The following is a 15,746-nucleotide window of genomic DNA, read 5'->3' on the forward strand; positions in this document are numbered from 1 at the left end:
TAATAAATAATAATACTTAGAAAACGTATCTTATTTCATTTCAGTTTGATAAAGAATTTGATCTGATTGTGAGAGCAGGATCACCATAACAACTTTAATTCCAAGTGTCTCCCGATGATTAAAGGCATAATTATGTTGTAGGTAAGACCATTTAACCTCTCAGTGTTATTTATAGACTTCTAACCATAATGAAATCGATGTCCAAATGTGCCGGTGGCGACAGAGCCTTGCCCAGATGTCTCAGTGGCGAGAGAGCCGTGCCCAGATGTGCCGGTGCAGAGCCGTGCCGATGGTGGAGACGAAAGGGGCTGAGTTGCGTTGCCTTGCCTTCTCGTTCGTGTGTTGAGCGAGCTTGCTTTCTTCATTCGTGCGTTGAGCGGGAAATAGAATGCTTTCCTTCCTTAATTCAGCAATATATGCTAATTTACTAAACTACCCCACCAGGTCAGCTAGGACTGCACAAGGGTGCGCGAAATACCATTCATGTAGAGAAAAATCATAAATGGACAACGACTTCAAGATGATTCTACACCGCATATCTAGAAAAGAGATGATTCATTACTTTGGGTATGCTGGTCATATTTTGGTCATACAATGTTTATATCCACAGTTAAAAAATATCAATCCCACAATATCCATAGGACCATATCCAAAACTGATATATGTGATGGTCAAGGCATGAGCAAACACAGCATACAGTTCCTGGGAAAAAGATATGGCACTTTCTTCTTCCCTCAGCACCAGATTTCCGCTACCATTTAAGCCATCTTTACCATCTGCTTTCTCTTGCACCAACATTTTACTGAAGACAAGGGTTCATCTTTTCAAAATCCATGCAAATTTGGGTAAGAGATTACTCTATGTTTTTTGTTCAACGCAACTAAAAGTATTTCTGAATTGTCTTTGTTTGGCTTTTGTTCAAAGTTTCGAGAAAATTTAGGATAAGAATTGATAACTTGAGTGGTTAAAATCTTGATTCTGTTAGGTGGTGGGGAAGAAGAAATCAAGAAGGGAGGAAAGAAGAAATTCATCACTAGAGATCAAGAACCAGAACAGTAAGTCTTCTACTCACTGTAATCTTTGATTCAATACCTCACACCATTGAAATCTTCAACAAAATAGTCGAAGGCAACCTTTAACTAAGGTTCGCTTGGCAATAACCAATTAGAGGGGTTTGCTATATGCAGGTATTGGCAAACAGCAGGAGAAAGGAAAGGGGAGAATCCCATGAAAACCCCCCTTCCTTACATTATCATATTTGGAATGTCCACGCCTTTTGTAATCTTAGCCATTGCTTTTGCAAATGGTTGGGTTAAGGTGCCTGTTCGATGATCTGATTAGTAGTACTGTGATGTAATAGCAGCAACATGACATGAATGCACAATCCTTATTCACTCATGAGTAACCAACCATTCTTAGAGCGTATATTCTTCGACAATCGCTTGAATGTTTACGAGTTTCTTTGCTGAAATATACAAGTTTTAACTATTACCTATTGTTGTCTGGTAATGCAAATACCATGTCAAGTTATAGCTTGTACCATCAAGGACAAAGGGATTTCTTTGCTTGGCTTCTCTTTGATGCATTTGGTTGTTTCCATCAGTTTCTTTATGAGCTCATGCCCATTGATTAATTCAACTATTCATATTCAATCGAGTTATTTTTTGAATCAGAGGGCACGAAGAGCTGCTGAAATGGCAGGGATCTATGAGAGAGCTCCCTGTCATTATTTATTGTACGGAAGTTATCACTATATATTACATAATCCTTTTCTTTTGTTGAGATTAATTAAATCATAAGCATCTCATTAAATTAAACCATACTTTTGATGACTTGTCATCAAATACAGCAGCATGTGTAATACACGATTTACTTTTCAGGTCACTCGTAAAAGCTTAGCAAATTCAATTATATCAAAGAGGAAAAAAAGGGGGAAATGTCCACAAAAATAAATAAGCTTACAATTTACAGATGCCTGAAATGACAAGCAATTGCACTAATGAGTCGCATAGGAAAAGTTCTTACTTCCAACCTAGACCAACTGCTGCACTAACCTACCAAATCTACGAAACTAAAGTGCCATTTGGATAGTGAGTTAAGTTGAGATGAAACTTGAAAAAAATATTATTAGAATATTAGTTTTTAATTTTATTATTGTTTTGAGATTTGAAAAAGTTGAATTGTTTGAGATAAAATGAAACACTTCTTATATCCAAACCGGACCTAAAATAGCAATCTCCTATACAAAGTCATTGATGTTATCATGTTAAATAAATTTACCTCCAGAAGTCCTAATGTAAAAAACAGGTTGCACTCATTTTGTTTTAGGCAAGGCCTTGTACAGTATGGCTGTGACATATTTATCTCCCATCCTCTGTGTTGAGCTGAATGCTACATACTGATCATCCTTGCGAGTGTATAGATGATTCAACTGTGCAAATTCAGGCCTTGGTAGACAGTGATTGGTCAACGACGATGGTTTATCCAATAATGACCAATCCAAAACTACATCTTCTAGTTGTGGTGGTAGTTCTGGGGGTAGAACCTCACAAACCTTGCCTTCTTTTGTTTTATGCCAAAAATCTTCATTAGTGAAAAATCTATTGTCATAGCTTAATGGAGGGGAAGGAGGATGTTCAAACTCTGGCAGATTTGCAGGACCATTTGCAGTCGATTTTAGGACGTCCTCCTGTAAAATATGTATACAACAGAGTGAAACCGAATTAGATAACTATGTGACTTTGAATGCTATTGTAACGAGCTCAGAATCCAACTCCAGAAAGGCACTCAAAACTTGAACAACTTGGAGAAACTTAGAATTTCCTATGCATACTCACCAATAGGAGAAACATGCAAGGTTAAGTCAAAATGATGTTGAACTATATCCAAATACAATTTAAATGACATCAATGATATATTTTTAATTATGATCAACAGGGCTAAAAGGAAGGCAGGATTAGAATGGAAATTATCCAGATGCAGTCTTTTTTGACCCTTTTGCTCACTTTGGAGCAATAGCGTCTATTTTCATTTGCTCTTTACCTCTTCAACAACCAAAGGAGCTTTAAGGGAAGTCAAAATGAAGATAAGAAATAATCCAAGTTCCTGACAATAACTTGTCATAAGGGAATCGTGTAGTAAGCATCAATTCTTCGAGACAATGCAGCCTTATTAATAATTTGATGGCATGAAGCCTTTTTTGCCAGCAGTACCATTGGACTAGAATAGATGCTACCAACGATGAACAACATACTGCATCCTTAACAATGTTATTCACCACTAACAATACGAGTTGCAGATTTAGTCCCCCCCCCCCCCCCCCCCAAAAAAAAAAAAAACCCCGGGTCCTAACCTAGGGGCCGTGAAGACATTTGAAGAGAATTAAAGGATTAAATTAAATAGCAAACAAGGTGATAAACTAGTGTTGAAAATGAAGTACGCTATCACAAGTAATATAACAAAAGATAAGAAAAATTGCAACAATTTTTAAAGGGGTAAAAACTAAAACAGAAACCACAGAGTTACCTGTAAGCTTATAATGTTATAGCGATTTCCATAAGCATCACCAACCCATTGCAAGTCTGGAGCACATCCTAACACTCCATCAACAATGAAGCAGCAGTAATGGGTTCCTGCTGGAAGCACTTTTGTGACAGTTAAGTTTTTGCCTCCATGCAGCAAGGGCTCCCTGATTGAAACAGAAGAAACTTCAGCCCATCAAACTGTTGAATTAAAGAATAAAAATTAATAAAGCTGGAGCTCGGCAAAAGAAAGTTATGATACATAATCTGCCAGTTGTCCCATGAACCCACAACAGCTACTAAATTGCCAGCATATTTCCATGTGATCTCAACGGAAATCCACCTCCCAATGAAATCATCCTTATTATCTGTTATGCTTTGTGGTAAAGAGTGAACTTGGGATGGCACAACCTGACCAGGTCCTAACCAGGGGGTCACAAGCACCTGAAAAGTATAATATAAGATGAGGCTGATCAATCCATATTTCTTAACTTAAAATGTTGTGTTGGCATATTCAACAAGAAAACATAAAATTAGGGCTAGTTTGAAAACAGTTCAGAAAAGTGCAAATTTGGCAAAACCGAAATCTGCTAGACCTCCTGTTGAACATTTGGCTGACCAAATTTTTCACTAGACTTCTTGTGAGATAGTTTGGTCAAGCTAAAATTCCAGCAAGTTTGCTATACCTCTTTTAGGACCCCCAGTCAAGCAAAAATTGTGTTTTTGTGTTTACTAGATGCAGGTCAGGCCCAAAATCAATTGAATGTACCATATTTTCTCTGTTAAACAGGTTTCTATATGAAATTTCCTGTACATGATTACATGTTTTTTTGAGTATGAAGAGGATATTTTCAAAGATCCTAATTTTTGTTCTTGTGAGAGAAAGTCCTACGTGACAATGAATGCCTTGAAACCAAATAACTTCTCCTTGTACAGACCACCATTCTGAGGATCTCTTGAGAATTTTATTCTTGGATTATTGCTGATGAGTTCATCAGAGTTCCTGGACATCTAGGTTGTGGATACGTTTGTTTGTGGAAGAAGCTATAGAAGAAACTGAAGTCTTAGAATTTCTATAATGTGGAGATCAGGACCATCAGGTGGGTTATTTGTGAGCATTACAAGTGATGTTTGGAGATGATAAATGTTTTGGGGTGTCTAAAACATATGGTAATCATTTAATTCTATAATGAACTTATAAGCGATAACTGAGCACAATTGGTTTTTCTTTTAAAGACCTTTTTCAAAATTTTTCCATTTATCAACAAATCTCTATTATTTATTATTTTTCTACTTTATTTATTTTGATATTTTTTTATTTGTGGTTGCTTGAAAATATTGACCTGTTGAGGCTTTAAATTGGCATATATAGGTATAAAACACTAATTCACCCCCTCTTATCTGTCCATTTAACTTTCGCATTTAAATTTGTCCATGCAAGTTTAATTGTGTCAAAGCCATATCAGTAAAATATGTAAGTTCTAAATCAGAAGCTTTGCTCCTATGGAGCCACGTTGTCCAATTTACTCAATAAATTAAAACATTTAGATTTTAATAATTTTCTAAAGATGAAAGATTTCCCACCATCATATGATTACTAATTCAATAAATAAATAAAAAATTGTTCACCTTATTATAGTTATTGATTCTCCATTACTAAACCCTTTGACTTCCCCATCACATAACTCTTCTACTTTAAGCTTTTTATATTCTCAACAGTTTATTTTTAATGCTTCCCCATCGCTTAACTCTTCTATTATAAAAATGTTCTTGCATTTTAAACTCTTTAAGATAGAATTTTGAACAATTGATGCATGACAATTAAGTTAAAACCCTCACGCATTTTGCGGGTCTGCAACAAGTGTTACATGAAATTGAAGAGTATTATGTGGGCATACATGCTTACTAGCTTGACCATATCTTCGAACCATATTAGTATCCCGAGTGTAAGTCTGTCTGTACGGATAATGCTATAAGCATGAATACAAGATATCTACAAGCATGAATCTTCAGCATGTATAACTATATCAGGAATTTCAAAAAACCCTCAAGTGTCTCAGCGTATATGCACACCAAAATAGCATTGAAATGTCCTGTGAGCAAGCATTTTGACATTTATGTATATAACACAAACTTCCTAGGTATCCCCCTTTTAGTATAGTTTATCTGGGGCGCCGACTCCCTATGGACAATCTTAAAAATTAAATTAGTCTGAAAAGGAAACAAAAAAAAAAAAAAACTATCCTGATTGTTTTGTGACTGTATTATAAACCAGACTCTTTTGTCATTAACTTCATTAAACATTCTAGCGTATCACAGGAGATACGTGCCCGGAGAAAACAAAATCAACTTCATTAGACTAGCAAAAAGCTCTAACAAAAAGGTTTCAGAATCTCAGAATTCACCTTAATTTACAGAATGCAAGATTTTATATTTTTACATTTCCACTAGCAAACAGCTTCTCTTGATATAAACAAACCAATGAATATAATCCCTATTCAAAGAACTCCTGGTCCATAAATTCTACTAGATTTAGATATGTACCCAAAAAGAAACAAAATTGGGTAGAAAACCCGACCTCTGGATTAAACATGAAAGGTAACCTGGGGTCATGGGAAGGAGAGTGAACCATGGGCACCTCAGCATAATTAGTAAGTGGTGCTCGATCCTGTGCAAGCTCCACAGATTGTTCACGGTTTTCTTCAAACTTCTTAGCTGCAGAAGGGTCTGCTCGACCTTTTCTTCCGCCAGGCTTTCCCATTACTGAAAACAAAATAATCCCAGACATAATATTTACCATCATTGTCAAATTCATAAAAGTTAGGAATTAAAAAATAATGCTTATCAAAGAACAATCATAATCATAATCATAATCATAACAGTAATAAGAAATCATGCAAGCCGTAGAAATCAATACTTTCATAAAATAATAACCATATAAACAAAAAAGTTCGAGGAGAATAAAAAAATTGCCATTCCCATCCAAAGAAGAAGACAAGAGAAGGAAATCAAGTAGCAAATAAAGCCATGCCCATAAACTGGAAAAATGAACCGAACAATCCCACGAACAAAAATTCATCTTCCAGAGGAAGAAAAAAGCCATGCCCAAGTACAGATTGTGAGAGACTGAAAAGAGTCCAGAACCATTTCCGCCACTCCCACAAAGAACGATTAAAAAAGGAACCCAATTGACAGAATGTGGGAAACACAACAAACATAAACAACAAAGCAATAGAAATGTGTTTAAAACACTGGGTTTGGTGACATGCCCATATCTGCAAAAGAATTTCACAAACACAAGGAAGCAAAGCGAGGATTGACTGAAGTGAGTGTTTTATGGAAACTGCAATTTGTATTCTGTTCGTTCCAAGCCTCCAACTCTCGACTCTTTGTTTTATTAACACCCTTTTTTTGTCGTCAGAAAGGAAAAAAAATGATCAGTTTTGTCTCCCTGGAATTTTCAATATCTCCCTCCAACAGAAACAAAATTTTGTGAACAGTTGTTTTATTCTCCGCCGAGTTCGGAAGATTCTCCCTGGGGTGAACCTCGGTTTGGAATGCTACCTTGCCAAAGTTGCCATCACCATTAACTGGTTCCTCTGCATTTGGCAGATGTCCGTAATCATGGGTACGAATACGAGCCTGCCACTTCACGAATCACTACACCAAGCCACTGCTTTAGCCTTGTGGAGAATTGGATTCTTTTTGGGGAATTTTTCTACATATAAACATTAGGTGTTGTGAACCGGTATGCGTTTGGGCATTTTGGAATTCAGAGGTATTGTTTGGCTATAAGAAATTTTTATCTTAAATATAAACTTTTTATCTCATTATTATAATTTTTTTAAATTTTTATATAAAATATAATAAATAATTTAATTTTTTTAAATTTTAATATAATAATATTATTAAAATATTATATTTTAATATTTAATCTTAAAATTTAAAATTCTCATATAAAAAATCTCAATGGTCAAACAGAAAATAATTTGTAAATATTAGTATTTTTAAGATTTCATTGTATTTGAACGTAAATATAAATTAAGTTAAAATATGTGATATATATATAGTAGGCTGACATATATTTAACTTTTTATATAAAATTAAAAAATTAATAAATCTTATTAATAATTAATTTAAAATAAATTAAAATATATTTTACAAGATAACCTATATCAGAATTAATAATAAAAAAGTTAAAAAAGAATCAACTTTTACTCTGGTGGTAGAAAGATGTAGGGCCTCTTTATGATGCAAAATCCTGTTTTATTTAAAAATAAAAAATAAAGTAGCTATCAGTTGCTTTGCAAACTATACAAACTACAAGAGCTTCGCTATCAGAAATTTCTCCTGTGAGAACAGGTAACAAGGCACTTTCTATAACCTACGTTCCCTCTCTAGGAAATAAAACTCTTCATTCTCTCTAAACACCCACCACATTTTGCGCTAGAGGGGGTGGGAGCATCGGCTCCCTTCCCCTTCCCTCCATCTCCTCGCCTCCCTCCCCCTCATCCCTTCCTCTAGTTTGTATTTTTTCTATGTTTTTTTATTTTTAAGGCCAAATAAGAGAAAATCGCAAATTTAAAAGAATCCGGTGACCACAAACCAGCACATGCCTCTCTATGGTGTTGCCCAGCCACCAATCTTCAAGACCACCGAATATGGTGCCAAATAGAGTAGCGAATGGCTCGCACATGAGAGCTAAAAGTTCTTGGAGTTTCGGCGCGTGGCTCTCACGCGCCACCGGGAAGCCCCCTACCAATGCCACAAGAGGCGATTTTGGGAACTGTGAGTCGGGGACTTCCAAGGTCAGCCGTCGGTTTCCTCCCAGCATGGCACGTGTTCTACACGCGCTACAGTAGCCGCTGGTTGCACTGGTTTTCTATATAAAATATTTCCATTGTAGTTTATTTCGTGTCTTGACTTTACTTTTCAAAAAAAAAAAATCAAAAAATAGTACTTTTGAGTCCGAATGGAATGGTCCCCCCTCCGCTTGGCAGAGCTTATGGTGGGGTTGGTGCTCCATATCCCACTTAATCGGGTATGGGGATTTGCTAACTCTATCATGGATAGAGTTGTGCTATCTCTTAAACTTAGATCTTTAAAGATCGGTCGTCTGGATTAGACCATGTCAATCACAGTAGTGTGTTGAGAAGCTATTAACATTTGTAATTGCCTTGTTGTTAAGTCAAATTTGTATATCTTCTTTTATGAATGGAATGTGATCTGTTATTTCAAAAAAAATAAAAAGGCACTTTCTATAACATATATGCATGCCGCAAGGGCTTAAAGTTACTCCAAAAATAAAAAATAAAAAAAAAAATTAAAAAAAAAAAAAAAAAAACCCTTAAAGCTAGTTGTCACCCCCATGTGACATATTTCTCATTTTTGAAAGAGAATATCATGTGCCAAATATATACTAGCTAAGATAGATACTAAATATGGTGCCTTGAAGGCAAAGAATATCATATGCTAAGATAGATGCTAAATCTGTTCCTCTCCAATGAGTTTAACCCACCTTAGTGATATTAACCCAAGAGTCCATCTTCTAAAAGTCAAGATTTTAGATTTCCCCTTCTTTCAGAAAACAAATACCTAATTTCTTAGTTAACATCAACCAGTAAGCTGTCGAAACTCATTCCTACTTCATCACAAACCTCTCACGCAAATAGTACTTTCAACGTTCCCTTCCAAAACTCCAACATACCCAAAAATGGCTACCCACCCAGATATTGAAAACCCCATCTCAAATGCAGAACCCTTGAATGGGAAGACCTCAACTTCAAGCTAGAAATAGAGGCAGCATTGTATCTTTCAGACCACGCCCTTTGTTGGGAAAATCATATCCTCGAAACCGCTAAACAAACACACTCCACATTCAACTATTAGAGCCATCTAGAGCTTTGTTGCTGACCTGACTATCGAGGATCTATACATCAACACTTGCACAATAAGAGAAGAATCTAGTTCTAGCACAAAGGCCTTGGAACATCAAGGGATTGCATATGCTAATTTGCGAATGGCCTCCAGGTTTAAGTATTCAAGAACTTAATCTTACAATATTTATTTTTTGGGTGCAAATACATGGTCTTCCTCTTTAGTTAATGATTGTTAGTAATGCAAAAAAGATAGGAAATGTTTTGGGAAGTTTAATTAAAGTAGAACAAGTTTCAAGCTTTGGAATAGCCCTCAGGAGGTTTATGAGAGTTCAGGTGGAGATTAATGTAGAAAAAACTACTGCTTGAAGGCTTTCCTTTAACTCGTTCTAGAAGGCCAACAATATGAATATCTTTAACTCGTCTTTGGCATGGCACATTAATGAGAGAATGACTTGTCGAGATCATGTCCTCAATAGAATTTGCTGCATTAAATGTGACGTCGAGTAGCTAGCATTAGGGTTGAGTTCTTGTCACTGACAGGAACGACTACATTAAATATGACGACACGCCGTCTGGAATAAAATGTGATCATTATGGTGACAGAGGAGTCAGAGATCCTTCAAGGGATAGAGGTATAAATAAGAGGGAGCAGACAAAGGGGAAAGGTTAATCACTCTGGACCAACTTTCTTATCTCTCTCCTTTCTCAGGTACTAAATATATTTTGACTTTGACATCGGAGGCATCACAGACACAACCAATCACCACATTCTTCTCTTTTACAAGAAATTGACCCGGTTTGAAACTGGTGGTTACAAAATATGCCTTAACATATATACACTTTTCACTTGGATGTTTCCACTTTGACATAAGCCAAAACTATTTGACAGCATGTTAGTTTTGTTAACTTTCACAAGTTTGTTACATACCAATTCAATGCAAATATTTGCATCTTTCAAACAAATGAAGGTGGTGAGTTCTCAAACCATGCTCTCACAATCTACTTGCTAGACAATGGAAATCAACACCAATATGCATGTCCTAAGACCCTTGAAAAAAATTGGAAGCTGAAAGAAAGAACCATATCATTACAAACTAGGCCTAACTATGTTATTTCATTCTAAACTACGTTTCTAACTTGATTGTTTTTCAATTATAGTCTTCTTACTAAATAGGCTAGCTTCTCCAGACTTGGATACGGACTCTCATTTCTTTCATTTAGATCATAAATATCCAAATTATTTCCTTTGGATTATAGCTCAGCTTATTGCCAAGGAATTCAATCAAATTAATGATTTTTTTTCTGACTTTTTCTTTAGTTATTCGGCCTACAAGCATTCATATTGTATTAACTCTTGCAGTTGTCAAGGACTTGGATCTTCGCCAGCTTGATGTTAAAAGTGTTTTTCTTATGGCAAGCTCAACACCCTTGTGTATATGCATCAACCTCTAGGCTACGTTGATCTCAACCATCCAACTTATGTTTGCAACGTCCAACTTATGTTTGCAAGCTCCAACGAGCTCTTTATGGGCTTAAATGGGGCCCACAAGCTTGGTTTGATCGGCTCAATGACTTCCTTCTTCAACTTAGCTTCTATTCAAGCCCCACTAACCCTACAAGCATTTTTTTATCAATCATTCTTCACAAGGTGTTCTTATTTTCCTACTCTATGTTGACGACATGGTGGTCACATGTGACAACTCCACTCAAACTGAGTGGCCAAAACATATTTCTTACCCAGCATCGATATGGTCTTGACCTCCTCTCTCACTTTGACATGGCTATTTGCAAGCCCATTGCTACCCCATGCCCTCTAAAAGTCGTCATCTCACTTCTTCTATTGAGCCATTCCTTGCTCCCACAAAGTATTAAACCATTCTAGGTGGCCTCCAGTATCTCACTTTCACGGGGCCCAACCTCTCATATAGTGTGAATTTTACTTGTTAATCTATACAGTCTCCTACCATAGCTTATCATCAACTTGTCAGAGGGAACTACCCACTTTGACCTTCATCTTCATGCCAACAGTAGCCTCGATCTTCATGGTTTCTTTTATGCAAACCAGGGAGGTTGTCCTCTCACATGCCGATCCACCTCTGGTTTATGTACCTTTCTTAATGGGAATTGCATCTCTCGGAGTGCAAAAAGAAAACAACAGTGGCTCGCACTAGTGTTGAGTCTAAATATCGCTATATGGCGTGAACAACAGCTAAACTTACCTGGCTCTCCCATCATTAGCATGATCCGAGTATTTACATGTCCAAGCCACCTTGACTTCATTGTGGTAACCTCAATGCTATATATGTGACTATGAAGCTAGTCCTTCATGTAAATACAAAACATATCGAGCTTGATCATCACTGTGTTCATGAACGTGTAGCACTTGGTTCTCTTGAAACCAAATTTGTTTCTTCAACTCAACAACTAGCTGATATTATACCAAACCTCTTCCGAAGGCTCAGTTTCAAGCACTACACATCAAACTTGACCTCTTACTTGATCCTCAACCATGTTGAGAAGGAGTGACAACAATGCTTCCACAATAGCAGTCCTTGATTTAAGCATCTCCAAGTCAACAAAAGATACTGTAGAAACATAGTATGATATCATGCAACACAATCCTCCTCATATAGACTAGTTGTACATGCTTAAATATATGCATAATTTTAGATACTTAGTGCTTATGTATAAACCCATAAAATGTGAAGAAACATTTTGTAACAATGTTAAATAAGGAATACAAATGCATCCCTCTATCTCACCCCAAGAAATAGAATTTCTCAAAAATTCTTCAGTCTTATTACTTATTTTGGAGATATTATGACCACTAATAAATATAGATTTTAGCTTTTATATGAAATTATGTTAATCATGTCAAATGGGTTTTGCAGGTTAGTTAATCCATTTATATGAAACAGGTTGAAATGAGACATATCGTGTTGATATATTTTTAATTAATTATTAAATGTGTCAAAATGGATAACACAACTAGGGTTGTGCAAATTTTCAAGAATTCTAACTCTGGCCAAACTCCGTTCCGATTTTGACTCCGACGAAGTTGAAGTTTTCGAAAACCAGAGTCGGAATCAGAATAGCTCCGAAAACAACATGACTCTGATGTTTTTTAAAAATAACACAGAAGCAAAACGACGTCATTTTGCTTCTGTGTTATTTTTAGACATAAGTTAAATGACGCTGCTCCTTTAAGATAGGAATGACATCGTATGGATGGGTATAGAATAGGGCCTATAGCGTTCCTTTCTTCTTCAATTCTTCGTTTCTTCTTCCATTCGTAAATAACACAAGTTCTTCTCTCAGTCTCACACTCTCACTGTCTCATTTTTAATCTTCAATGCCGTTTATCATCGTTTTTAATCTTCAACGCCGTCGTAGCTCTGCCGCTTGGGATCAACATTGTAATTTTGCAAGTCCAGCCATCAACACAATGCTGCCTCGCTTGCACGGTGCACCACCATTTTAATTGGTAAGCTTATTGTTTTCATTTTAAATTTGGGAATAATAAATGTTGTTGTAAGATTTTTAGAAATTGCTGGATGTATTTAAGGATTATTTATAGTATGTGATTTTATGTTGTTGAGGTGTAAATGGAAGATGAGTGCAAGTTGTTTGAATAAATGCCTCAAAGCCCGAAGTGTTTGTAAATTTACCTGTCAATTAGTTGTATGTGAAGTAATGAAAAAAATCATGGAGTAGGCATGCAGGCATTGTCCTATTACCTATGAAAATAAACAAATGATTCATCCACAGATAATGTTTCAGATTTTGGAAATTATGGGCGTTTGGTATGTTAACCTAAGCACATTAGATCATCTGTTTCAATACCATGGTTTCCATTGTGACAAAAATGGATGCAGTTAGTGAATCAAGAGCTGTGTAAATATTGATGATTGTGACTAAAGAAAATGAGAAAATAATGTCTATCTCAACTAATTGTAAGCAACAAATGCCATTAGAGTGAATCCAACAATCATATAGATTATACCATGGTTTCTATACAATTTTTTCTTGCAAGAATATACGTCTCCTTCACAAATAAAGTCTTAAAATCATCCAACCAACTAATAATTGTCGGATCCAAAACTTGGTATCTAATACCAATAAATAATGATAGATCCTTGGGGGCCTGCTTTGGGTACCTCAAAGACAAAGATTCATCAATGATTAACCAAACACCATAAAATGTTGTCCACACATTTTATATTGTCACGTAAATTAACCAAACCATAAACCAACAATCATATAGATTATACAGAAATATGTTCCTCCAAGGATACAACAATCATATAGCTGTCTTTGTTTCACAAGTAATGAATTATTGTTCTGTCTTTGTAATTTAGCTATTGTTTGTATGGTTTTATTCATTTTTTAAAAATAAAAATCTTGTACTATCTGAGATGTACTGAAGTTGAAGAATTGAATATATATATATATATATATATATATATATACACGTTTGGTGTCTCTTCACACAAGCAATTAAACGGCTATTTCTCAGCTTAGGAAGGCAACAAAAAACTCCACCTATTATGATTATTTTGTACGGTGATCAGATTATTTCATCATTTTCTAAAAATGTTAAGATTTTAAAAAAATTATAATTTTACATGATATCAAAAATAAAACTATTACATTTAATTAAATATTTCATATATTGGATTTAGTTATTAAGAATGAGTGTGAATTGAGAGAGAATGTTAAAGAGAAACAAAACATGTTAAATCTATGTAACTCTTTCTATTACCTTAAATTTTTAAGATAAAGATGATTTCACAATATTATTAGATATAATGACAACATGTCGCTAAGGGAGGCTGTCACCCTGCCCATGAGTGTGACACACCATGGATGCACTCGGCTTTAAATGTTAGTCTTGTTTTATAAATAAACTAATTTTGTTTTTTTTTATTAATTTCTTTTTTAGTGTAAAGGCATGTGCCATACATTTATATAAAGCATGAGCCATGATAATGAACATTTGTTTAATCTGTCAATGCATTGGAGTAGAAACTTAAGGAAGCATGAATTAGTTTGGAGCCATTAGACCATTAGACATACAGTTTTAGAAAATCTTCAAGTTCAGAAGTTCATGCTCTTGTTGTACTAGCAGAATTTCTTTCTTTGCAAGCTTTTGTATTGAAGATCCTTTTTTGTTCTATACTTGTGCCTTCAAGTTTTTTATTTATCTATTTATATTAACTGTTTATTTTATTTTATTTTTGATAGATATGGAGGCTTCACCTAGTGGAAGGTCACAAGGGAATCCAAGTGCTACAATCCCATCACTGACATCGAGATGTAGACCCACTTCTAGAGCAGCTACTTCTTATGCAAGTAGCCGATTCCCACTGCCAGTAGACATAGAAGATGAGGATGAGTTTAATAAGGATGGGGAGATGGGTATTGAGGATCTACCACCTCTATCTGCAACTCCATCTCAGTCATGAATTACTAGAAAAAGGTCTTGAACATGGGAGCATTTCACTAAGATTCCTGACAATCGTGAGAACCAACAGACGAGATGTCACCACTGTGGGCAACTCTGTGGATGCCATTCAAAGAAGCAAGGCACCGCTGTCTTAATAGCCCATCTACAAGGTTGCCAGCGATATAAAATGTCCCTCAATACAGTGAGAAATTGGTGAGGAATATGCTTGCAAAGATGATATGTAACAGCCCGTTAGAAATTAAATTGTGAAATTTCTATTAACTTTAGGAACCTCGTGAAAACCCCATAACTTTTCACGAATCCATTAATCGTATAGGTTTTTGTCTAACTACATAGTTAGTGTTATTATTTACTATCGTATCATAAGTGTGTTTTTGATTATTGGAAATAGTTAGAAGTGTCAAAATGTATTATGATTTGTGCCATTAGACTCGGAGGGTTATTTAAAGTCTTATGACGCAATAACATTTTTTTATATTTTCGGACAAAACGTCTGTTCAAAACTGTAGATATTATTGGATAAAAAGAAATATCTTGAGGTAATTTTCGTGAATATTATTGGGTAAAAATATTTTGAGTTGATTTTTATAGATATTATTAGATAAAAATATCTTAAGTTGATTTTTTGTAGATATTATTGAATAGAATATTATGAGATAATCTTTTATAGATATTTTGGGTAGGAGAAAACCACACTCAACTCTCAACTCCAGCCTTATCACCTCCCTTATCTCGTCCATAAGTATGTCCAGCCAGCACTCATGAACTTATCTTCAATTACACCTTCCAATAAAAGATTATCAAACACTCTCTCTCGGACAGTTTTTAGGAGTTCTTTTGCATGCCCATTTCGAAGCTGTTGTAAGTGTTTTATCATAA

General features: G+C 35.4%; 2 protein-coding genes across 3 annotated transcripts; one reads left to right on the forward strand and one right to left on the reverse strand.

The window, feature by feature from the left end:
* The first annotated feature begins 619 nt into the window (after positions 1-619).
* On the forward strand, positions 620-1,585 carry LOC122305496. The gene is made up of 3 exons (XM_043118071.1): positions 620-845; positions 986-1,055; positions 1,188-1,585. Exons 1-3 carry the CDS (start codon positions 716-718, stop codon positions 1,330-1,332), a joined length of 345 nt encoding a protein of 114 aa, XP_042974005.1. The 5' UTR covers positions 620-715; the 3' UTR covers positions 1,333-1,585.
* Positions 1,586-2,180: 595 nt separating this feature from the next.
* LOC122305495 (SNF1-related protein kinase regulatory subunit beta-2-like) lies at positions 2,181-7,275 on the reverse strand. Of its 2 annotated transcripts, none has more exons than XM_043118070.1 (5): positions 7,086-7,275; positions 6,100-6,284; positions 3,784-3,965; positions 3,526-3,688; positions 2,181-2,689 (listed from the first exon to the last, which is right to left on the reverse strand). In XM_043118070.1, the coding sequence occupies exons 2-5, from the start codon at positions 6,280-6,282 to the stop codon at positions 2,315-2,317; spliced, it is 903 nt and encodes a 300-aa protein (XP_042974004.1). In that variant the 5' UTR covers positions 6,283-6,284; positions 7,086-7,275; the 3' UTR covers positions 2,181-2,314. The 2 variants fall into 2 exon arrangements, with proteins under 2 accessions (XP_042974004.1, XP_042974003.1); XM_043118069.1 differs by lacking the exon at positions 7,086-7,275 and adding an exon at positions 6,791-7,079.
* Between the last annotated feature and the right edge of the window lie 8,471 nt (positions 7,276-15,746).

Source organism: Carya illinoinensis, chromosome 3 (assembly GCF_018687715.1).
Source record: "Carya illinoinensis cultivar Pawnee chromosome 3, C.illinoinensisPawnee_v1, whole genome shotgun sequence".
Taxonomy (NCBI): domain Eukaryota; kingdom Viridiplantae; phylum Streptophyta; class Magnoliopsida; order Fagales; family Juglandaceae; genus Carya; species Carya illinoinensis.

What these genes read in the sequence shown, in the direction of transcription:
- LOC122305496 (XM_043118071.1), top strand. Translation starts at nt 716, where the DNA reads ATGGCACTTTCTTCTTCCCTCAGCACCAGATTTCCGCTACCATTTAAG. An exon ending in CAAAATCCATGCAAATTTGG is followed by an intron (nt 846 to 985) that starts GTAAGAGATTAC and finishes TGATTCTGTTAG; the next exon opens with GTGGTGGGGAAGAAGAAATC. An exon ending in AGAGATCAAGAACCAGAACA is followed by an intron (nt 1,056 to 1,187) that starts GTAAGTCTTCTA and finishes TGCTATATGCAG; the next exon opens with GTATTGGCAAACAGCAGGAG.
- LOC122305495 (XM_043118069.1), bottom strand. An exon ending in CTTTCATGTTTAATCCAGAG is followed by an intron (nt 3,966 to 6,099) that starts GTCGGGTTTTCT and finishes TATACTTTTCAG; the next exon opens with GTGCTTGTGACCCCCTGGTT. An exon ending in ATAACATTATAAGCTTACAG is followed by an intron (nt 2,690 to 3,525) that starts GTAACTCTGTGG and finishes CATATTTTACAG; the next exon opens with GAGGACGTCCTAAAATCGAC.